General features: G+C 43.0%; 1 protein-coding gene across 6 annotated transcripts in view; it reads left to right on the top strand.

The window, feature by feature from the left end:
* The window catches only part of LOC120064302 (probable phospholipid-transporting ATPase IH), a 64,805-nt gene that overhangs the window by 14,458 nt on the left and 25,530 nt on the right, over positions 1–24,817 (top strand). For all 6 annotated transcript variants that reach the window (XM_039014777.1, XM_039014778.1, XM_039014776.1 and 3 more), the window contains exons 2-13: positions 15,681–15,803; positions 16,290–16,379; positions 16,686–16,766; positions 17,095–17,202; positions 21,126–21,254; positions 21,406–21,509; positions 21,601–21,651; positions 21,770–21,834; positions 22,025–22,106; positions 22,725–22,875; positions 23,094–23,291; positions 24,568–24,741. In XM_039014777.1, the coding sequence (XP_038870705.1) occupies positions 15,681–15,803; positions 16,290–16,379; positions 16,686–16,766; positions 17,095–17,202; positions 21,126–21,254; positions 21,406–21,509; positions 21,601–21,651; positions 21,770–21,834; positions 22,025–22,106; positions 22,725–22,875; positions 23,094–23,291; positions 24,568–24,741 (1,356 nt within the window). The remainder of the gene's footprint in view (positions 1–15,680; positions 15,804–16,289; positions 16,380–16,685; positions 16,767–17,094; positions 17,203–21,125; positions 21,255–21,405; positions 21,510–21,600; positions 21,652–21,769; positions 21,835–22,024; positions 22,107–22,724; positions 22,876–23,093; positions 23,292–24,567; positions 24,742–24,817) is intronic.

Here is a 24,817-nt window from a genome sequence, read left to right as displayed (position 1 = left end):
AAGATTTCCTTCATTTTGGGTCAGTCACAGTGGTCAGGTATTCTGCCACTGTGTACTCTCTGTTTAGGGCCAAATAGCATTCTATTTTGCTCTGTATTTTTGTTAGTTCTTTCCAATGTGTCAAGTAATTATCTTTTTGTTTTCTCATGATTTGGTTGGGTCTAATTGTGTTGCTGTCCTGGGGCTCTGTGGGGTCTGTTTGTGTTTGTGAACAGAGTCCCAGGACCAGCTTGCTTAGGGGGCTCTTCTCCAGGTTAATTTCTCTGTAGGTGATTGCTTTGTTATGGAAGGTTTGGGAATCACTTCCTTTTTAGGTGGTTGTATATTTTAACGTCTCTTTTCTGGATTTTGATAATTAGCGGGTATCGGCCTAATTCTGCTGTGCATGCATTATTTGGTGTTTTACGTTGTACACGGAGGATATTTTAGCAGAATTCTGCCTGCAGAGACTCAATTTGGTGTTTGTCCCATTTAGTGAATTCCTGGTTGGTGAGCGGACCCCAGACCTCACAACCATAAATGGCAATGGGTTCTATAACTGATTCAAGTATTTTTAGCCAGATCCTAATTGGTATTTTGAATTTTATGTTCCTTTTGATGGCATAGAAGGCCCTTCTTGCCTTGTCTCTCAGATCGTTCACAGCTTTGTGGAAGTTACTTGTGGCGCTGATGTTTAGGCTGAGGTATGTATAGTTTTTGTGTGCTCTAGGGAATTTGTATTCGTGGTCCTGGCAACTGGATCTTTTTTGGAACACTATTATTTTTGTCTTACTGAGATTTACTCTCAGGGCCCAGGTCTGAGAATATGTGCAGTAGATCTTGGTGCTGCTGTAGGCCCTCCTTGGTTGGTGACAGAAGCACCAGATCATCAGCAAACTGTAGACATTTGACTGCTGCAGACTGTTCTACTGCCCTCAATGATTTGTTGATATATGTTGAAGAGGGTGGGGCTTAAGCTGCATCCCTGTCTCACCCCCGGCCCTGTGGAAATACATTTTTTCCAATTTTAATCACACACTTATTGTTTGTGTACGTGGATTTTATAATGTAATATGTTTTTCCCCCATCACCACTTTCCGTCCATTTGTATAGCAGACGCTCATGCCAAGGTAAGTCAAAGCTTTTTTGAAATCAACAAAGCATGAGAACTTTGGTTTTGTTTTGTTTGTCAATTAGGGTGTGCATGGTGAATACGTGGTCTATCATACGGTAATTTGGTAAAAAGCCAATTTTGAGATTTGCTCAGTACATTGTTTTCTCTGAGTGAATGTACGAGTCTGCTGTTAATGATAATACAGAGGATTTTCCCACGGTTGCTGTTGACGCATATCCCCAGGTAGTTGTTGGGATCAATGTTGTCTCCACTTTTGTGGATTGGGGGGGGGGATCAGTCTTGGTTCCAAATATTGGGGAAAATGCCAGAGCTGAGGATGATGTTTAAGTATAGCCAATTGGAATTTGTGGTCTGTATATTTTTGTCATTTCATTTTGGATACCATCATCCCCACAGGACTTTTTGGGTTGGAAGGTTGCTATTTTGTCCTGTAGTTCATTCGTTTTAATTGGAGAATCCAGTGGGTTCTGGTAGTCTTTAATAGTTGATTCTAAGATTTGTATTTGATGTATACTGTATGTTTTTGCTGTTCTTTGTTATAGAGCCAAAAAGATTGGAGAAGTGGTTTATCCATCTCCATTTTGGATAGATAACTCTTTGTGTTGTTGTTTGTTTCGTGTTTTCCAATTTTCCCAGAAGTGGTTCGATTCTATGGATTCTTCAATTACATTGAGCTGATTTCTGACATGCTGTTCCTTCTTTTTCCGTAGTGTATTTCTGTATTGTTTTAGTGATTCACCGTAGTGAAGGCGTAGGTTCAGGTTTTTTGAGTCTCTGTTTTTGGTTGGATAGGTTTCTCAATTTCTTTCTTTTAGGTTTTTGCGTTCTTCATCAAACCATTTGTCATTTCTGTTAATTTTCTTAGGTTGTCTGCTTGCAATTTTTAGATTTGATAGGGAAGCTGAGATGTAAATTATACTGTTTAGGTTTTCTACTGCCAAGTTTACACCTTCACTATTACAGTGAAACCTTTTTTCCAGGAAATTGTCTAGATGATATTTCATTTGTTGTGTAATTGTTTCTTGGTAGATTTCCACAATATTTTCCTTCCATCTATAGCATTTCTTAATATTATTCAGTTTCTTTGGCTTTGATGCCTCATGCTTGAGCATAACTCGGTGCAAGTAGAGTGTGATTTTGCTGTGATCTGATAGGGGTGTCAGTGGATTGACTGTGAACGCTCTGAGAGACTCTGGGTTGAGGTCAGTGATAAAGTAGTCTACAGTACTACTGCCAAGAGATGAGCTATAGGTGTACCTACCAAAGGAGTCCCCTCAAAGCCTACCATTGACTATGTACATACCCGGCATCCGACAGAGCTGCAGGATTTGTGACACGTTTTTGTTGGTTATGTTGTCGTAGTTGTGTCTAGGGGGTTATATGTGGGAGGGAATGCTGTCACCTCCAGTTAGGTGATTGTCCCTCTGTGTGCTGAGGGTGTCAGGTTCTGGCATTTAGGTACATGTCCCTGAGTCTGGAAATTGTTGATCTCCCCCTCAAGGATGGAGAAGCTGGGATTCTATTGGGGGGATATAAACTCAGCAAAAAAAAGAAATGTCCCTTTTACAGGACCCTGTCATAGATAATTTGTAAAAATCCAAATAACTTCACAGATCTTCATTGTAAAGGATTTAACTTCTTGCCGCACGGATCCCTTTAGCAAGATCATTTTCGTAAACAACCGCTGAATTGCAGAGCGCCAAATAAAACATTTAAAAATACTAAAAATATTTATAATCGTGAAATCACAAGTGAAATATACAGTGGGGCAAAAAAGTATTTAGCCAGCCACCAATTGTGCAAGTTCTTCCACTTAAAAAGATGAGAGAGGCCTGTAATTTTCATCATAGGTACACTTCAACTATGACAGAGAAAATGAGAAAAACAAATCCAGAAAATCACATTGTAGGATTTTTAATGAATTTATTTGCAAATTATGGTGAAAAATAAGTATTTGGTCACCTACAAACAAGCAAGATTTCTGGCTCTCACAGACCTGTAACTTCTTCTTTAAAGAGGCTCCTCTGTCCTCCACTCATTACCTGTATTAATGGCACCTGTTTGAACTTGTTATCAGTATAAAAGACACCTGTCCACAACCTCAAACAGTCACACTCCAAACTCCACTATGGCCAAGACCAAAGAGCTGTCAAAGGACACCAGAAACAAAATTGTAGACCTACACCAGGCTGGGAAGACTGAATCTGCAATAGGTAAGCAGCTTGGTTTGAAGAAATCAACTGTGGGAGCAATTATTAGGAAATGGAAGACATACAAGACCACTGATAATCTCCCTCGATCTGGGGCTCCACGCAAGATCTCACCCCGTGGGGTCAAAATGATCACAAGAACGGTGAGCAAAAATCCCAGAACCACACGGGGGGACCTAGTGAATGACCTGCAGAGAGCTGGGACCAAAGTAACAAAGCCTACCATCAGTAACACACTACGCCGCCGGGGACTCAAATCCTGCAGTGCCAGACGTGTCCCCCTGCTTAAGCCAGTACATGTCCAGGCCCGTCTGAAGTTTGCTAGAGAGCATTTGGATGATCCAGAAGAAGATTGGGAGAATGTCATATGGTCAGATGAAACCAAAATAGAACTTTTTGGTAAAAACTCAACTCGTCGTGTTTGGAGGACAAAGAATGCTGAGTTGCATCCAAAGAACACCATACCTACTGTGAAGCATGGGGGTGGAAACATCATGCTTTGGGGCTGTTTTTCTACAAAGGGACCAGGACGACTGATCCGTGTAAAGGAAAGAATGAATGGGGCCATGTATCGTGAGATTTTGAGTGAAAACCTCCTTCCATCAGCAAGGGCATTGAAGATGAAACGTGGCTGGGTCTTTCAGCGTGACAATGATCCCAAACACACCGCCCGGGCAACGAAGGAGTGGCTTCGTAAGAAGCATTTCAAGGTCCTGGAGTGGCCTAGCCAGTCTCCAGATCTCAACCCCATAGAAAATCTTTGGAGGGAGTTGAAAGTCCGTGTTGCCCAGCAACAGCCCCAAAACATCACTGCTCTAGAGGATATCTGCATGGAGGAATGGGCCAAAATACCAGCAACAGTGTGTGAAAACCTTGTGAAGACTTACAGAAAACGTTTGACCTCTGTCATTGCCAACAAAGGGTATATAACAAAGTATTGAGATAAACTTTTGTTATTGACCAAATACTTATTTTCCACCATAATTTGCAAATAAATTCATTAAAAATCCTACAATGTGATTTTCTGGATTTGTTTTTCTCATTTTCTCTGTCATAGTTGAAGTGTACCTATGATGAAAATTACAGGCCTCTCTCATCTTTTTAAGTGGGAGAACTTGCACAATTGTTGGCTGACTAAATACTTTTTAGTATTTTTTTGCCCCACTGTACCAAAACACAGCTTAGCTTGTTGTTAATCCACCTATCGTGTCAGATTTTGAAAATATGCTTTACAGCGAAAGCAATCCAAGCGTTTGTGAGTTTATCAATCACTAGACATAACAGTAAGAACAGCTAGCCTCAAATTAGCTTGGTCACGAAAGTCAGAAAAGCAATAAAATGAATCGCTTACCTTTGATAATCTTCGGATGTTTGCACTCACGAGACTCCCAGTTACACAATAAATGTTATTTTTGTTCGATAAAGATTAGTTTTATAACCAAAAACCGCCATTTGACGAAAATTCAAAAAAGTATCCGTAATGTACGCAGAAACATGTCAAACGTTTTTTATAATCAATCCTCAGGTTGTTTTTAACATACATAATCGATAATATTTCAACCGGACGGTAACCTATTCAATACTACAGAGAAAGAAAATGTCGAGCTACATCTCTCGCGCGCAGGAACTAATCAAAGGACACCTGATGCGTTTTGAAAAATCTCGCTAATTTTTCAAAATAAAAGCTTGAAACTATGTCTAAAGCCTGGTCACAGCCTGAGGAAGCCATTGGAAAAGGAATCTGGTTGATACCCCTTTTAAATGGAGGAGGGGCAGGCAACGGAACAGGGATTTTTCCAAATAAAAGGCACTTCCGGGTTGGATTTCCTCAGATTTTCGCCTTCAAAATCAGTTCTGTTATACTCACAGACAATATTTTGACAGTTTTGGAAACTTTAGAGTGTTTTCTATCCTAATCTGTCAATTATATGCATATTCTAGCATCTGGACCTGAGAAATAGTCCGTTTACCTTGGGAACGTTATTTTTCCAAACATAAAAATTCTGCCCCCTAGCTGAAAGAAGTTAAACACTGTTTCCCATGCTTGTTCAATGAACCATGAACAATTAATGAACATGCACCTGTGGAAAGGTCATTAAGACACTAACAGCTTACAGACGGTAGGCAATTAAGGTCACAGTTAGGAAAATTTAGGATGCTAAAAGAGGCCTTTCTATTGACTCTGAAAAACACCAAAAGAAAGATGCCCAGGGTCCCTGCTCATCTGCGTGAATGTGCCTTAGGCATGCTGCAAGGAGGCATGAGGACTGCATATGTGGCCAGAGCGATAAATTGCAATGTCCGTACTGTGAGATGCCTAAGACAGCGCTACAGGGAGACAGGACGGACAGCTGATCATCCTCGCAGTGGCATACCACGTGTAACAACACCTGCACAGGATCGGTACATCCGAATATCACACCTGCGGGACAGTTACAGGATGGCAACAACAACTGCCCGAGTTACACCAGGAATGCACAATCCCTCCATCAGTGCTCAGACTGTCCGCAATAGGCCGAGAGAGGCTGGACTGAGGGCTTGTAGGCCTGTTGTAAGGCAGGTCCTCACCAGACATCACCGGCAACAATGTTGCCTATGGGCACAAACCCACCGTCGCTGGACCAGACAGGACTGGCAAAAGTGCTCTTCACTGACGAGTCGCGGTTTTGTCTCACCAGGGGTGATGGTCGGATTCTAGTTTATCGTCGAAGGAATGAGCATTACACCGAAGCCTGTACTCTGGAGCGGGATCGATTTTGGAGGTGGAGTGTCTGTCATGGTCTGGGGCGGTGTGTCACAGCGTCATCGGACTGAGCTTGTTGTCATTGCAGGCAATCTCTACGGTGTGCGTTACAGGGAAGACATCCTACTCCCTCATGTGGTACCCTTCCTGCAGGCGTATCCTGACATGAACCTCCAGCATGACAATGCCACCAGCCATACTGCTCGTTCTGTGCGTGATTTCCTGCAAGACGGGAATGTCAGTGTTCTGCCATGGCCAGCAAAGAGCCCAGATCTCAATCCCATTGAGCACGTCTGGGACCTGTTGGATCGGAGGGTGAGGGCTAGGGCCATTCCCCCATGTAATGTCTGGGAACTTGCAGGTGCCTTGGTGGAAGAGTGGGGTAACATCTCACAGCAAGAACTGGCAAATTTGGTGCAGTCAATGAGGAAGAGATGCACTGCAGTACTTAATGCAGCTGGTGGCCACACCAGATATTGACTGTTACTTTTGATTTTGACACCCCCCCCCCCCCCCCCTTGTTCAATTTCTGTTAGTCACATGTCTGTGGAACTTGTTCAGTTTGTCTCAGTTGTTGAATCTTGTTGTGTTCATACAAATATTTACACATGTTAAGTTTGCTGAAAATAAGCGCAGTTGACAGTGAGAGGACGTTTCTTTTTTTGCTGAGTTTAGGTAGCACACATGAGGACATTTTTCTCTGTTAAGATCATTTCCTTATTAATTTCTAGCCAGACACAAAATGTTCCCGTTTTGACTAATTTGATAGAATTGGTTAGGTCTGATCTATACCAAATTAGCATACCCCCTTAGTCTCTTCCCTGTTTCACACCTGGTAGTTTGGTGGATGGGACTACCAGCTCTCTGTAACCTAGTGGGCCACCAGTGGGTCCATCTCCTTTATTCCATGTTTCTTGTAGGATGACAATGTCTGCATTTCCAATTTCTTTGATGATGTCTCAGTTCCTTCTCTTTAGGCCAAAGGCAGATGACCTTGTATATTCCAGGATGAGATATAGTAAAAGCTTTGTGTTCCATAGTTTCTAGTGTTGTTTTTTTAGGCCCGGACCATCACAGTAGGAGTGAGCAGAGCATGTTGAGCATCTGACCTCTTAGGTCGCAGGATGGGGCTTGGGCGGGTTATTAGTGGGGGTTGGGCCTGTTGCTCTGCTCACGGCCTGGGCATATGTCCTGCTGTCATGTTGAGGTCCTTGCCTCGGGGGGTGGGCAGAAGGGGCATAGGTCTGATATGAGGGGGCCTATATAGGGTGTGGCCAGGGTTTGCTTGGGCTGGCTGGTGATACTGTGGTCTGGGTGTAGGTCCTCTTGGTGTGGGTTCTCTCTGTTTAGGTCCTTCACGAGGGGGTCTTGCAGGTCTAGGAGGGTGTCTCGCTGGTCTGGGCAGGGTCTCCGTTGCTCCTGTGACGTGCTGGGGCTACGGTTAAGGGTGACGTCCTACAGGGTCCTGGCAAAATTTGGGATTGCTGCCTTGCAGAGGTGGACCTGGTCGTAAAGGCTGTTCAAGTCCAGGGTGGAGTGGTGGGCCAGGTAGACATTAGGTTTTGAGCTACAGTCTCATGAAATGCTTGCATTCACCCATTGTATGGTAGCAGGGTGAAAGTCTTTTCGTGGTAGCAGGATGGCAATAACCACTTGTGCGTTTGAAAAAGCTTCTTCCTCTTTCTCCATCACACCTTTAGTGCTGTGGCCACTCTTTCCTTATGGGCACTCAGGTAATTTGTGCCCGTGTGAATTAAAATGTGGCTGGGGGACCCTAGTTTGTCCTCTGACAACAGCTCCAGGGCATGCCTAGTGTTTGTCCTCTGTCAACAGCTCCAGGGCATGCCTAGTGTTTGTCCTCTGACAACAGCTCCAGGGCATGCCTAGTGTTTGTCCTCTGACAACAGCTCCAGGGCATGCCTAGTGTTTGTCCTCTGACAACAGCTCCAGGGCATGCCTAGTGTTTGTCCTCTGACAACAGCTCCAGGGCATGCCTAGTGTTTGGGCACCAGAGTTTGGCCACTTTGTGTTTGGGAAAAAGTTTATCCTTTTGAATGCATTTGCCATTTGAGTCAATGAGGAGCACAATCTCTGGCTCGCTGGATGGGGGGGGGGGATTGTTCTTCTGGAGGGCTATTGGGGGAGCTGACAGGGGGGCTGTTAGGGGGTCTGTTGGGTTGGTGGGTCCTGTGTTGTCTGTCCCGTTGAGGTTGCGGTCCGGGCCCGAGGTGGGCTGTTCTGCTGGCTTGTCTGGGGGAGTGTCCTGCTCTCTGTCACACATCAGCTGTGTCACCCCCTCCTTCAGTGCCATGTGTGCCTCTTTAAGCTCTCTCAGACAGTGTCCTTCTCCACCTTCTGCACTCCGGGTCTTGTTGGGGGTGGAGGGGTGTTGTACTGGTCTATTTCATGGTTTTGTTCTGTCTGGATTGTGTGGACTAGCTCTCTGAGCTCCACCATGTTTCTCTCCACCTCTGTGAATTTGTCCCTCTCAATGATGCAGGAGCAGTGCAGTTGTGGGACCTTGTTGTGTTCAGCGCTGGGGGGGTGACTATCCTCGTCTGTAGGACAGTTTTGAAGAGGTGTGATCAGACTCACTCAGGATGGGGGAGTCATCACATAGATCTTTTCCTGCTGTGCTCTCTCTTTGATCCTGTAAAAGTCCTGCTGGAACTGCATGAAGATGCCCTGCTCCATTACTGTACCAGACTTGTACACGTTGACAGAGGTTGTTTCAATTTCCTCACTGTCTAGTATTCAGATTTTCCACCCTGGGCCAATACCCTCTCTTGACATGGGGTAGTGTGCTCTTATAGCACTGTGCCATGCCAGGGGATGTTCTGTGTGGAAAATTACGTTGCTTACGTTCCCCTCTTTGTGGCAGTCAGCAAATAGTGTCTCTGGATTGTCCTTGAGGAGCTTTTTTTTGTACACTGTTATTTTTAATATCCATTGTGTCCTGTATTGTGAAACTCTTGAGCCCAACAATGGCAGGAGAGTTTTCACACATCTGACTCCACACTTCAGTGCTAGTTGAAGATGCCGCCAGGTCTGTTCTGACCGAACAACTTGGTAGTGTAGTATACTTATTTACGTAGCTTTATATAACAAAATGACCTAGAGATGATTGTTTTTGGCTTCAGACTTATCTTCAGACTAAATATTACTCACTCAGTGTTGTGTTGGATGGTATTTCCAGGTTCAGCTGTGTTTCTTCTGCAGGTGTTTTTTCTTGACAGTCCTTGGTAGTAATAGTCCATTCAAGTAATATTGTCTAAAATCAAGGTTTTAGGTGTTAGGTTTTAATTTTCAGAGTAAAAACTCAACAGACAGTATGAAAACTCAAACCAAGTTTATTCTTCCCAGAGGATCAATACAGCTGCATCAGACAACGACATTTCACACAAGCACTGATATGTAACCCTTCCTCCTAGGCTGAGTCTCCTCCTACTCATCTGAACAAACATTGTATCTTTGTTGCTAGGCAGGAAACAAAGTGATACGTGCCATAAACTTTTCTCCCTTAACGTGACCTGACCTGACCTCGACCCCCTTCATCACCAATCCATGGCTCTCTCCCCTTACCAATGCCTGCCACGTGATCACTTTCCCTACACTCAGCACAATTCAAGCTTTATTGCACACAATATATACCTTCTTCCTACAGATAACCATTAACTTCTGGTGTAAACCCTCTAAACCTAAACACTCAATATTTCAATAGGATACCTGATAATTAACCCTATCCCAAGTTTAGGAGTTAGAACCCAGAATCCATCAGTCCCCCTATTTTGAACATTTCACTCCATACTGTTCAACATTACATTACACTTATAAATGGACAAACAATGATAATAAACATGAACAAAAAATAAAACATAATTAACATTCACAGTGAGGTTTACAAACTCGGAGACTTATGGCCTCTGTTCTATGATCACACCAAGCACACTCGTCTTTACATTTCTCATAGAACACTGATAATAACGTGTCCACTGGAGCTGTTCACTTCTTCCATTTCATCTTTCTCCTTCTAAGAGAATGATAGCACAAGATTTTAAAAGCAACGAGAAACACAAAACATTATAGTATTAACAATGTGGTAAGCTATGCATAATAATATATGCATGAAAGCCTAAAGTTTGATAACATGACAATTCCCACTCTCTATTTACCTGACTATGCCTTCAGGATACTTTTCTGCTGAGTTTGCAAAAAATGAAAGCCCTAAAAAGCCTCCTCATGCTTTCGCCCAGTCTTCCCTGTCTGACCACAGGATCCAGGAGGTGTTCCCAAGCCATGTCATCCTCACTTTGCTCCCCATCTCCTTCTTTGCCACCTGATAGGCACATCATCTGATAGGCAAGTGCGTATCCATAATCAACGCTACATCCTCTTGAGGTAACTCAGCACTGTATGTGCTTTCACATCGATGCCTTCAGAATGTTGTCCAGAGTACAATTACCCCAACATCTATCCTTTCATGTGATGCATTAACCAATAAAGCAACTAACCCAACCTAACTATGATATTTAAAGTGTCTCCTAGACCCAGCCCATCTGCATGTCTACAGTGGAATCTAGTGTCTCTCTCTCTAGCTCCGCTTCGTCTGTCATGGTGTCTTCAAGCTCACCCATTATGCACCTGGATCTCACTTCACGTGAGAACTACGCACCCACCGAGGAGAGACATGACAATCTTTACCGCTGCAGGTGCTGTAAGCAGTACTGTGTGTGGAACAGACCAACATTGTCCCAACACCCCCGCCTGGTGTATCTTGATGTACACTCAATCTCCAGAATTCAGGCCACGCCCTCGGTTATCTCCTGCTCCTCATGTGCCTCGTCCATCAGGGAATATACACATTGCAACGCATGGGTCATTTCCTGACAACAGACTCTCCCCTTATCCCAGATCACTAATCAGTGAGGTGAATAACAGCCTCCGGTACTCCCATCGGTCCCCCAGTTACCAGCTACCCAGCCATGTGGCATGAGTCCTCATAAAATGATATGCCAACAATGCTACTAAAGTAACCCCTGCTACTACTAACATGGCCCATGACTATAGCCTCCTTCAATTACTGTCCCTACAGCGACTTCCGTGAGAATAACTACTGCATGTAATCTGTCAAGTGTTCGCTGGCTGTTAGAAATTGGGAAAGAGATGAATGAGTTTGAAGAATATCTGAGTCCCAGGTTTCTTGAAAGGTCACCATAGTGTCTGAGATGCCAACACTATCTCTGCTACTCTCACCGCGATCTGGGTATGTGTAACGTTCAATTTAACTTCATATTAGTCCCTATATTGTGCAGTTAGCTGTCCTCCCTCTCCTACAAGCTATCTCCTGTAACAATATACCTAGTCTCTGAAAATGATACCACTCTATCAACACAACCTTCATTTATGAGCCCCCACAGATCTCCACCGCAGTCACATTCCATCCCACTTAACAGTCTGATGTAAACATTCTCAACCACAGGCCTCATGTGTACCTCGTCTCCTGCTACAGATACATTTACACATATATCATTCCATCTAACCCATAACACACTAGTCACTACTCCTAATGCACTTCTACAGTTATAAACATACTAAAACATTCTCAAATCACTTAGTCAATATACATCAGTCCCTCGTCTGGAACAACGATCACTCTTATGTTCCAAGAAACCTAAAAACATGTTGACTTGAAAAGGAAAGAGAAAAAAAGTACATGTTTAATAATTTCACACCACCCTTGATGCGACTAAAACTGGGGAAAGCAGCATCCATCCGCTCCGTTCTATACCCATGTGATGCTGGTCTCCCTGCTGTCTCTTTCATTTTCATCCTTGGGTGTTAACGCAAAACACAGACTGAGCCTTGTATGCAATTAATTGTACCGTATCATATAAAAATTCTGACGACATGGTAAAATAAAAAACCTTCATGGTTGACACAAGCTATCATCCAGTGAGTTCTCTAATAACCTCCCTGTCGGAGGACACTTAAAGATAAGGTTTCGAGAGCCTCCCTAGGCCTAATACATTTGAGCAGTGCCCCCACCCCTCACCGTTCGAGAGCAACTCTCTCGCTGTATCCGATTCATAACTAAAACATTTTATAAATTATCCAACCCAAATTTAGAATGACAGTCCTTAGTGCTTTACTTTCAGTCTATGACTCGAAGTCAAGCCTCTCATCCTAGCACACCTCATCCCGGTTAGAATGTACATTTATAAACGGGACCTTTTTATTGCCGGTAATAATTCTTCTCATTACAGCCCCCCTTTGACCCTGTTTTCCTGTCGTGAGTGGCCTGGTAATGAAAGATCGGTATCTCAATGCATACTTAGTCTAAATTGTTTGCAGTGTGTAGACCTTATTACATTCCCAATTTTTTTGCATCTCTAAGACAAACGTCAAAGAGCATAACAACATACTGTTACTGTTGAAACCATTTTCAAACTTAGTTCATACTCCCTTATTTTACTGGCGACCTCTTGGAAGAGTTACCAGATCAGGAAGTTAGCACCCTAACCCAGGGGGAATCCCAACACTCCAGCAGACCCAATCTGGTGAAATTTGTATCGAAACAAAGACAAAAATGAAATCAGCAAAACACATATCACAATCCATTTGGAGTAACTGTCATCACTTATTAACATATATTTTTCCTTTTTATATGCAGACTGAACAAAATACATTTGTATATTTACCCAAAGACCAGGGCCCCAGGGAACTGGTCATTTCCCCTTTGAACACATGATTCACATCGTGATTCAAAAACAAACAACACTGCATGTTAACTCAAAAATAAACAAATTCGAATAACCAATCAATTTAGAATTACAAAAATAGTATCTCGTAAAATAGAATAGAAACTAGTGTTTCTCGTTCATTTTATAATTAAGTCCCACCTGTTTCGGTCATGAGATTGATCAGGCTTCACCAGAAAGTCAGGATACAGGGCATTCAACATCCTTCAATATTTCCTCTCCCTTTTCTTCCCCTGTCCTTCGGAAACCATTTCAAAACATTTCCATCCTTCTGCATACTCAATTTAAAATCAAATTGGAAAGACCCCACTAAATAAATCCCACGGTGTCAACACCACTAACGCATATTCATAACCGGTAAGTTGTGTGTGGTAAACTGTAGGTCAAAAACACACATGAACAGGCCTCACTTATCTGGGAACTCCATTTATGGCCTAATCCAGATACTTTTATACCTAAAACTGCCGAATATCACTAACTGCTCTCCCCTAGACCACAGTCTCCGGGAACATTCCAACCAGAGATGATGAAACCTCCTCTTCTGGAAAAGAAAGTGTACATTTCGTTAGCATTCTTCATGCTACATAATAATCAGCAATCCAAAGGTATTAATTATAAACCAAACTTGATAATGGTAAATCTACTGTCCTTACTCCAACCATTAAATGTTTGTTTTAATCCACCCCATAATTTCTGTATTTTGTATTTAGCATGTACTACCCTAAGACACAGCGACTTTATCTCACCATCGAGTCCAACGATTCACTGGTCTCTTTTCCCCATGATTCTCCATAACCACCGCACCACAATGTTCATGAACTAAAAAAAAAGTGAAGTTCATTTTAGGTTTAGTAACCCCTTTGCTAATTCCTCGTTATGCCTCCACCCTTTCGTCCATTCTAGAAATCTATTTCAGAATAAGATGACTTAAAATGTAAATCTATTTCATAATTAAACCACATAAAATGTCTCATGAGATTAAAAAAACAAGGTGTTTGGCCATAATTTTAATTTGTTACCTCTGTAGAATCCACCCCCCTGGCATTTTGCCTAGATTCTTCAACCCAAAATAATTTTTCCTGTGGCATATTTAGCCAATTTCTCATCATAAGGAATCTGCGATATTTGTTTCCTGGCCTCTATTAAAAAGTTGTGTAAGACGATATCATACGTCTTCCTTCACGTAGAAACTGTCATCTCTATGAACCACTATCGATCGTACCGAGGCCATACACCGCTATGTGAAAGTTCCTGTCCTGCTACTTTCCGGAGGATTTGCTGCCTTTTTGGAAAGGATGCAGACGCTTGCATGGCAGCATTTCCTCCGACTGCAGCAGCTCCATCCCTACTGTACACTCATTCTTCCAATGCCCAACGGCCCCACACCTAAAACAGGACTCTGTCTCCCTACGCTTTGATGTTTTTTCGCTGCGTTTCTTTGTCTTACCTTGGCCATTGAAACCACTGTTAGAGACTTTCACTGTGGCTGTATTAACCCCTCGCACGTCTGCGAAGTGAGCAGAGTTATATTACACTCTCAAAGCATCCTGCTCTATTTCATCCACAACCCCCGCAGCTGCCGTTTTGATCACAGGTTTCAAACTTGCCATCAAAGCCGAAGTACAAGTTCTACCAATGTACTCATGTACCCAGTCTTTTTGCAGCTGAGGACATCTACTAATTTTCCATATTCAAATTGGTACAATGCTCGTGCACTTCTTTCAGCGGCTCCATGGCTTTATTAAAATCCTCTAGCTCCGCTTTACAGGGAGAATCGGGGCCGTCTGTTGCCATATCAATAGTTATTATTCCCAAACCTCTCCCATCGGTGTCCAGGGTATTTAGATTTCTTCACTCCCGTCTCTAATACAACCTTCTATTAACTATTGTCCAAGTTAGCGCTACCATCTTCCCCGGAGAATAGTTATGGTATTTGTGTCTATTAATTGGACAGGGCACTTAATACCTTGTATTAGAACCTATGCTATAGCGGCTGCCAATTTATTACTGGAGAATACGCATTACCTAATGTCTTATTCCAGTCTTGCGCCTCAAATAGCACTGTTGTTGATAACACACGTTACCAATTTATTCACACTTGTCTTCCTATTTCCACATAATCTTTCATGGTTCCCCCTCCCCAAAGATCATAAACCAACCTTTCTCTTATTGCTACGTTACTACAGACGTATCTTGTTCAAACATTCATACACATACAAACGCACGCACACACACACCCCGCGGCCTCACTGCGTGGGCTTCCAACCTCCTTACGGGTCTGGCCAATACACCACTACACTAGGGTTTTACCCTCTACAGGAACTATCCTGCTCTGGACTTACTCTGGTTCTAAGAGATTTAGGTATGGAATTTTGATTTGATTTTAATGTTGAGGTTAGTGTCCTGTATAAACTTGCATTTTTTCGCAAGGACTTATCTACATTTATTCAACTGTAATTCTATCTTTTTTGCAGAAGAACTCAGGAGCTCACTCTCACTCCTACTCTCACTCACCCTGTGTATTCTATAGAATCACAGTGGTAAAGGCACAGCCGCTCTCTGAAGCAGCCTTTTCACTTCTGTTTCTTGAGAATCTTGTGGGAGGTAGTTTAATTCAGGGTAACTCAACTTCCTTATCCACCCTGGGTCATGTGTTCTGTAGGAAATGTTTTACTGACACTACTGCTGAACATTAACTTGTTCAATAAGAATGCACATTTTCATATCAAAACGTTTGCTACAATTTTACTACAACGTGTTATTCCCTCGTCTCTCCTCACTCTCTGTCTCTCTGTCTCTTGCTCTCTGTGTCTCACTCTTTGTGTCTCTCCCCCCCCACCCTTTCTCTCTAACAGTGTGCGGGGGAGGAGTATTGGGTGGACAGTCGTACGGTTTACATCGGTCACAAAGAACCCCCGCCGGCGGCCGAGGCCTATATCCCTCAGCGTTACCCTGACAACCGCATCGTCTCCTCCAAGGTGAGCAGGTGTCATGGCAACCAAGCCGTCAGCACAACAACCACGTCATTTAGCCCTGATAACCAAGCATGTTGTGCTCTTGTGACAGTATGTCATCTATGATTAGCAACGTCTTAATGTGGGTGACAACCATAGATATCTGCTACTGCTCAAGGTTCGTTAGCCGTTTCTATGAGGAACTGTCATTGTTGATATCAATTTTGGATTAAATTAAGAAAGAAAAGACACACACTGGTATAAAGTGTTATTCCCTCTCTCTAGAAAACATGTTGATAATGTGGGTGTGTGTCAGTGGAGGCTGGTGAGGGGAGGACGTCTCATAATAATATCTGGAACGGCGCAAATGGAATGGTGTCAAACACCTGGAAACCATCTATTTGGTCCATTTGATTTCATTCCTCTGATTCCACTCCAGCCATTACTACAAGCCCGTACTCCCCAATTAAGGTGTCACCAACCTCCTGTGGTGTGTGTTCTCTTTACCAGTACACCTTATGGAACTTCATCCCCAAGAACCTGTTTGAACAGTTCAGAAGAATCGCCAACTTCTACTTTCTGCTAATCTTCCTGGTCCAGGTGAGAATATGCCATCTCTCTGTTTGATCTGAACCCCAGGGCCGTTTTATCATACATATTGTAAAGACTGGTGTTTCATATTATCAGTTAAACACATAGGCTATGTGAAGTGAATGGGAGTTAATTGTTTGGCTTGGAATGGCTTATGGTCATGGTCCACGATGGATATAATATGAGCCGTCCCGTCCAGTAGCTGGAGGAGATGATGAACGGTAAGAGGAGGAGACTGGTTGGCGGTGGTCCATCTCTGTACCATGGAGAACCTGAATGAATGATAATCAGCTGGTTCTCTTCCTCTCTCCTCAGCTCATCATAGACACGCCCACCAGCCCTGTCACCAGTGGACTGCCTCTCTTCTTTGTCATCACTGTCACCGCCATTAAACAGGTAGACGAGACACACACACATCCTCTGGTCATTGGTGTTGGTAAATCTAGGGAAGCCTTCCCTAGATAGCAGTGATAGCAGTGATGCATGAACCACACCTGGCTTATAAAGCCCAGGCCTTATACAATCATTAATCTAAAACATGACATGTTGTGTAGAGGCCATGGAAACAGGTCACCATGTTGACAGATTATACCACTAATTAGATACCAGCGATGACCATATCTCTCTCTCTCTCTGTGTGTGTGCTCCATTTCTCCCCACAATCCCTCATTCCCTTTCCTCCTTGTATCTCTCAACCCCTCCTTCCTCCCCTTCTCTCCTCCAGGGTTATGAAGACTGGCTGAGACACAAGGCAGACTGCAGTATAAATGAGTGTCCCGTGGACATGGTGCAGCAGGGGATGGTGGTGAGGACACAGAGCTCCAAGCTACGGGTACTACTACGCTATTAATGGGCCTTCTACTCTCCAGTCTACTACACATTATTATGACGCCTTTGGGCCTCATTGGCTGGTGTTTCTCTATTCTGACCAAGCATGCGTGTTCATTCATGTTCAGATAGAGCCTTTAGCTGTAATAGCTATAGTATGTGAGTATAATGGCTAGTATGAGAACTCATCCTTCTTCATTATATTATTATTCATGTAACATTATGAACTGATTATTTTATACACTGAATAATACCCGTAGTTATATAACCTTTGAACATTTATATCTTAGCCACGGCTATCATCTTTGATCATATTGAAATGAAATCCATTCCTGAGACCTTTTTAAGGCCAGTCTCCATGGGAACGTGCGTGCGCTTGTCTGCAATGCCATAGCTAGCGTCCCAGAGAAGATCAACATTCCCCCTACAGTACCATCCCAAACATTCCTGTTGTGATTACTCTGGTCCCATACAGGGAAAAGGATTTGCCTTTCCAGACAGAGATTAAATATCAATATGACTGATATGTCGGGTCGTTATTATCCTGTTATCTTCTGTGATGTCAGGCTGGACTAGGGTCAGAACCACTATATTACCATAGAATTAGGAATTAGAATTTAAAGGATTTGTATGGTTGTTACTGTAATATCTATAGTTGTATTTGAGTGTGCGTCGGCACGTGTTGCCATAGCCATGCCGTCCACTGAAACGTGTCATGACTATGAAAGACATTCATCATCCACACACACATACAGTTGAAGACGGAAGTTTACATACACTTAGGTTGGAGTCATTAAAACTTGTTTTTCAACCACTCCACAAATTTCTTGTTCACAAACTAGTTTTGGGAAGTCGGTTAGGACATCTACTTTGTGCATGACACAAGTAATCTTTCCAACAATTGTTTACAGACATATTATTTCACTTATAATTCACTGTATCACAATTCCAGTGGGTCAGAAGTTTACATACACTAAGTTGACTGTGCCTTTTAAACAGCTTGGAAATTTCCAGAAAATTATGTCATGGCTTTAGAAGCTTCTGATAGCCTAATTGACATCATTTGAGTCAATTGGAGGTGTACCTGTGGATGTATTTCAAGGCCTACCTTCAAACCCAGTGCCTCTTTGCTTGACATCATGGGAAAATCAAAATAAATCAGCTAAGACCTCAGGAAAAAAATTGTAGACCTCCACAAATCTGGTTCATCCTTGGGAGCAATTTCCAAATGCCTGAAGGTACCATGTTCATCTGTACAAACAATAGTATGCAAGTATAAACACCATGGGACCATGCAGCCGGCATAACGCTCAGACTACGGTTTTCAACTGCACATGGGGACAAAGATTGTACTTTTTGGAGAAATGTCCTCTGGTCTGATGAAACAGAAATAGAACTGTTTTGCCATAATGACCATTGTTATGTTTGGAGGAAAAAGGGGGAGGCTTGCAAGCCAAATATTTTATTTTACCTTTATTTAACTAGGCAAGTCAGTTAAGAACAAATTCTTATTTTCAATGACTGCCTAGGAACAGTGGGTTAACTGCCTTGTTCAGGGGCAGAACGACAGATTTTTACCTTGTCGGCTCGGGGATTCGATCATGCAACCTTTCGGGTTACTAGTCCAACCCCCCCCCCCCCAAGAATACCATCCCAACCGTGGCAGCATCATGTTGTGGGGGTGCTTTGCTGCGGGAGGGACTGGTGTACTTCACAAGATAGATGGCATCATGAGGCAGGAAAATTATGTGGATATATTGAAGCAACATCTCAAGACATCAGTCAGGAAGTTAAAGCTTGGTCGCAAATGGGTCTTCCAAATGGACAATGACCCCAAGCATACTTCCAAAGATGTGGCAAAAAATCTTAAGGACAACAAAGTCAAGGTATTGGAGTGGCCATCACAAAGCCCTGACCTCAATCCCATAGATAATTTGTGGGCAGAACTGAAAAAGCGTGTGCGATTAAGGAGGCCTACAAACCTGACTCGGTTACACCAGCTCTGTCAGGAGGAATGGGCTAAAATTCACCCAACTTATTGTGGGAAGCTTGTGGAAGGCTACCTGAAACGTTTGACCCAAGTTAAACAATGTAAAGGCAATGGTACTCAATACTAATTGAGTGTATGTAAACTTCTGACCCACTGTTAGGAGAATTAAGTTCTCATATTCTTTAACCAATTAAATTAAATTACTCAGTCTGCTATATCAGGATTTGTAGGATACTGATAGAAATAAAAACAGACAGAGGCCCAGTCTACAAAAGTCAAATGTTTATTTACGGGAACGTTCCGCCTATCATTTCCTGTACATTGGTCTATATACCTCACATTTCGTCATAAATGTCCCTCCTCTCAGAAACAATGACAATATAGTTCACAAGTCTTCCTGTCATACATTGTCTGCCACCTGTTATACAATCTACTACAAGCCCAAGGTCTCTCCCCTCCCTGGGTGAGGACAGAATGCCCTGTAAGGAACACAGTAGTAGAGCTTGTCTGTCGATAGCTCCTCTTATCTCATACATTGTCTCACACTTGCACCCTGCTTACATACTAAAAAGGAACAAAAAGTCCTTGTCCTAATTCTGACTAAAACTACACACATCAGATTTATAGAGGTATGATTCTAATAAATTTCATACAATCATACAATGACAGGGTAGTTTTAGTTATAGTTCTACGTTAAATGTATACATCATTTAGTCATTATTCATAAAATCCATAACACCCACTGGGAATGTGATGAAGGAAATTAAAGCTGAAGTAAATCATTCTCTCTACTATTATTCTGACATTTCACATTCTTAAAATATAGTGGTGATCCTAACTGATCTAAGACAGGGAATCTTTACCAGGATTAAATGTCAGGAATTGTGAAACACCTTAGCCAACTACATTTAAACTCAGTTTATGTAAACTTCCGACTTCAACTGTACATGCACATTCTACCGATGTTCCTCACCGATGGTCCCCTGACTCCCCCCACAGATTAAACAGAGTGGATTTTGGGGAAATGAGGAATAGTAAAGAAGATATTAATCATAGCTATTGAGTGTGTATGTGCAGTACAGTGGTGTGTACGGTCACCGTGGAGATGGGATTTATAGGCAGTTAAGCTGCTCCACTTGCATAATCCCACTCTTACGCAACAACTCAATCCCCAGGAAAAAAGGAGTGTGAAAAATCTGAAAGTATGATTGTGCACGAGGCATGTGTGTTTCCTGTAGGAGAACTGCTAATTATTTCTGGATCTGCAGCAGCACCTCTGTGTTTGTTTACAATGGCATGGGGTTTATAATGGGCACATTTAAATTATATCCCATCCCCCCAAATAGTGCAAACATTTTGACCACCAGAGCCATCAGGCTCTGGTCAAAAGCAGTACACTGTATGAGGAATATGGTAGTCCCAGGAGCGTAGGCACGAGTGAGCCTGGGTGGACCCAGGCCCACCCACTGGGTAGTCTGGCTCACCCACTGGGGAGCCAGGCCCACCCACTCAGATTGAGCAAAAAACATTCATTAAAAGTGTTCCAAACGGGACATTATTTGTCTTTTTACCAAAACATGCAATCACCATCAGATAGAATTCCTAGCAAGCAGTTAGTCAGATTTTATTAAATAGAACAGAACAGATTAACTGGAATGACATTCACTCTCACGGGATGGGTTGACAAAAAGAACTAACTAAACCACAAAAAAAATTCTCTGCACATTTTTTTGAAATGTGTAAAATTGCAGGAAGTTAGCCGCTCTAGCCCCACCCACACCAAAGAAAAGCCCACCCACCAACAAATTTGTCTATATCACTGGGTAGTCTACTCCATTTAGATCAGGTCAACCGTAGTGAACAAGGGAATAGGGTGTGATTTTAGGACCCAGCCTGTATTTCTTGAGTCTAAACTGATGATGTGGTTGACCTGTCAGGTGGGGGACGTTGTCATGGTGAGGGAGGACGAGACGTTCCCCTGTGACCTCATCCTCCTTTCATCCAGCCGCGGTGACGGAACCTGCTACGTCACCACTACCAGCCTGGATGGAGAGTCTAGCCACAAGGTATGTGCACACACACACACACACTCACATACTGTTACCCACACACACGTACACTGCTGGGATTCACCCCTGAATTATTCCAGCATGCTCTCTGATCAAACATGACTTCTCAGTGATTCATCTCTCTCTCCCCCCTACTATGCTGTGTCAGACCTACTATGCTGTACCAGACACCATGGCCTTTAAGACAGAGCAGGAGGTGGACTCTCTACATGCGACTATTGAATGTGAACAACCACAGCCTGACCTCTACAAGTGAGTGACACTCAATGTGTGACACACACAGAATCATTCAGTGACCTGTTTGTTTGTTGAAAATTGCATACATTTTATTTTTCCCATTTAGATTTGTGGGGCGCATCAATATTTATAAGGAAAGAGAGGATCCCATAGCCAAGTAAGACCAGCATTCCCCTCTTTCAATCCTAAACAGTCTTTGAAAAGGGCATGTCTTTGCCATAGATAGTAAAGCTTTTTCTTTTTGACTTTTTATCTTGTTCCTTTTCTCATTTTAGACCGCTGGGAGCTGAGAACCTTCTCCTCAGAGGAGCTACCCTGAAGAACACAGAACACATTTATGGTAACACACACACTGTTCTGTGTTTGAAGTTATATCTATGGTTATATTTGCGAATGAGTCGGCACGTGTTGCAATAGTCATACCGTCCACCGAAATGTGTTCTCCTGACAAGTAAAATACATTCTTCATACACACACACACACTGTTCTGCGTCTGTAGTGATGGTAACCCCTGGTTGTTGTTCCCTCAGCTGTAGCCATCTACACAGGCATGGACACCAAGATGGCGCTTAACTACCAGTCCAAATCCCAGAAACGCTCAGCTGTGGAAAAGTAAGATCTATTCCCATAACTTCCCCTCTCTGTGTCTGGTTGCTCTGGTGTGGCTAGAACTACCTGTCTGATGAAGGATAGCAGGAGTTGGAAGAGTAGCGGGAGTTGGAAGAGTAGCGGGAGTTGGAAGAGTAGGGGGAGTTGGAAGAGTAGGGGGAGTTGGAAGAGTAGGGGGAGTTGGAAGAGTAGGGGGAGTTGGAAGAGTAGGGGGAGTTGGAAGAGTAGCGGGAGTTGGAAGAGTAGCGGGAGTTGGAAGAGTAGCGGGAGTTGGAAGAGTAGCGGGAGTTGGAAGAGTAGCGGGAGCTGGAAGAGTAGCGGGAGTTGGAAGAGTAGCGGGAGTTGGAATAGTAGACTCTGTTATTACATAAAGTCTGCATAATTCTATTTGATCTCATTCAAGCTGTGTGTGTGTGTGTGTGTGTGTGTGTGTGTGTGTGTGTGTGTGTGTGTGTGTGTGTGTGTGTGTGTGTGTGTGTGTGTGTGTGTGTGTGTGTGTGTGTGTGTGTGTGTGTGTGTGTGTGTGTCGCTCTATTGACAATTCTTTTACATCCAGTTCTGGAGAATCAATCTGCATTTAGCTCCTCTAAACTTCTCCTCCCTCCCCCTATCTCCCTCCAGGTCTATGAATGCGTTCCTAATCGTGTATCTGTGTATCCTGATCAGTAAAGCGGTCATTAACACGGTTCTGAAGTATGCGTGGCAGTGGTCTGCTGACCGCGATGAACCCTGGTACAACCACAGGACCGAGATTGACAGAGAACGCCATGTGGTTAGTTCCCCCAAACCACTACACTACCCACAAAGCACGCTGTCATAGCAAAAATTATTAATCAGCTCACTCCTTATTTAACGTTCACTGATTCTGATAAAGCCTCTTGTTCCCTGTCTCTAACCATCCTTTCGTTCTCGTTCTCCCCTTCTCTCTCTTCCTACATCCTCCTCCTCCCTGCCTCTACCCCTCCCTCCATCTTCTCCTCTCTCTCTCAGGTGATCAGGGCGTTCACAGACTTCCTGGCCTTCATGGTGTTGTTTAACTACATCATCCCAGTCTCCATGTACGTTACCGTGGAGATGCAGAAGTTCCTGGGTTCTTACTTCATAGCCTGGGACAAGGATATGTATGATGAGGAGCTGGGGGTGGGGGCTCAGGTCAACACATCTGACCTCAACGAAGAGCTAGGACAGGTACACACACTCACACATCTTCTGAACATCTAGATATACTAGACTCACTTGTGTCCACACACATTTATACTGCACGTATAGTACACAAACACACACATACGTATACTACACACACTCCAAAAACTGAGTTTAGGGCTTGTATCCATAAAGCATCTCAGAAAATATCTTTGAAATCCTGTTAACCTGTTTTTAAGACAACAAAAAAAACTCCCAGATCCGAGCTCCCAGCTTTTAGGATGATGATAAAACACTGTTCAGACGAACTCTGAGCCAGGAGTAAAATCAACTCAGAAAAGTTTATCTCAGCTGGTAGTCACGACAGTTTGAGGTACCGCAAAGGAAAGATACTGATGATCCTCATTGACATTGTTGCAAATGATGGGGAATAACCAATCATGAGGAGGCATCGCCAGGTGTAAACTCTATAGCACGCTTCAGACAACCACAGTGAATGTGACTGTACATCCTAATGTTGAAATGGTAAAATGTTTAATATCATTTCTCCTGACATGATCAGTTCTCTTAATTGTTGCCTAATAAGCTTTTGTTTTTACCAATTCTGATGGTTGTTAAAATTAGAATTTTGACAATATTACAGTTATCAACACACTTGTCACTCCCATTCAACAACTCTAAATCGCTTTGTCACAGTCAGCCCCAAGCCACTCACCGGTAATGTTGCATACAATGTTTGAAAGGTCTGTCGTTTTCATCAAAGACAATCAAAGTTAACATAAGCTCTAGATGTCTTTAATTACCCAATTTATAGGTATGCCTAATTTAGGCTTCTTTTTTAACGTGATATTGCACTCCAAAGGGATAACTTGAAATAACAGCATAATGTAGTTATTTCATATATTTTCCTTTCAATTATTTAACTAGGTGTTATGTGAAATCATTGTCAAAGGCACAAGTGATGCTGTTTCATGTAGGTCTAGATTATTTGTGGATTGATTCTTTAGAATTATAAAAAAAATCTTTCAACAACTCCAAAGCAATTGCATGAACCACTGACTCGCTGCATTTTTCCATTATTAAGACACCTGCTGGTAACTCTTAACTGGTTAGTACAGCTCACAAAGTCTCCTAAATATCTGTCGACTCTGTGTGACTGTTATGAATAAAGGGGCTTCATGTATAGCTTTAGTTTTTTCCCGTAGGAGTAAAATGTCTCTTTTCTCACAACGTATGACCAATTTTCTACTCTGAGATGCTTTGTGGATACGGGCCTAGGTCAGCATCTAAATATAACGTCTGCTTCTGTCTGTGTGTGCAGGTAGAGTATGTGTTTACTGATAAGACAGGGACGTTGACAGAGAACAACATGGAGTTTATAGAGTGCTGTGTGGACGGACACGTCTATATCCCCCACGCCATCTGTAATGGACAGATCCTCAGTGCTGCTTCCAGCATAGACATGATCGACTCTTCGCCTGGAGGATACCGCAGGGTAAGACACAGTGTGTACCAGTGTGTACCAGTGTGTACCAGTGTGTACCAGTGTGTAATAGTGTGTCTGTGTTCCT

The sequence above is a fragment of the Salvelinus namaycush genome, chromosome 19 (assembly GCF_016432855.1).
Source record: "Salvelinus namaycush isolate Seneca chromosome 19, SaNama_1.0, whole genome shotgun sequence".
Classification (NCBI taxonomy): Eukaryota; Metazoa; Chordata; class Actinopteri; order Salmoniformes; family Salmonidae; genus Salvelinus; species Salvelinus namaycush.
Note: the sequence above shows the minus strand (reverse complement) of the source record. Positions and strands in the feature narration are given on the sequence as shown.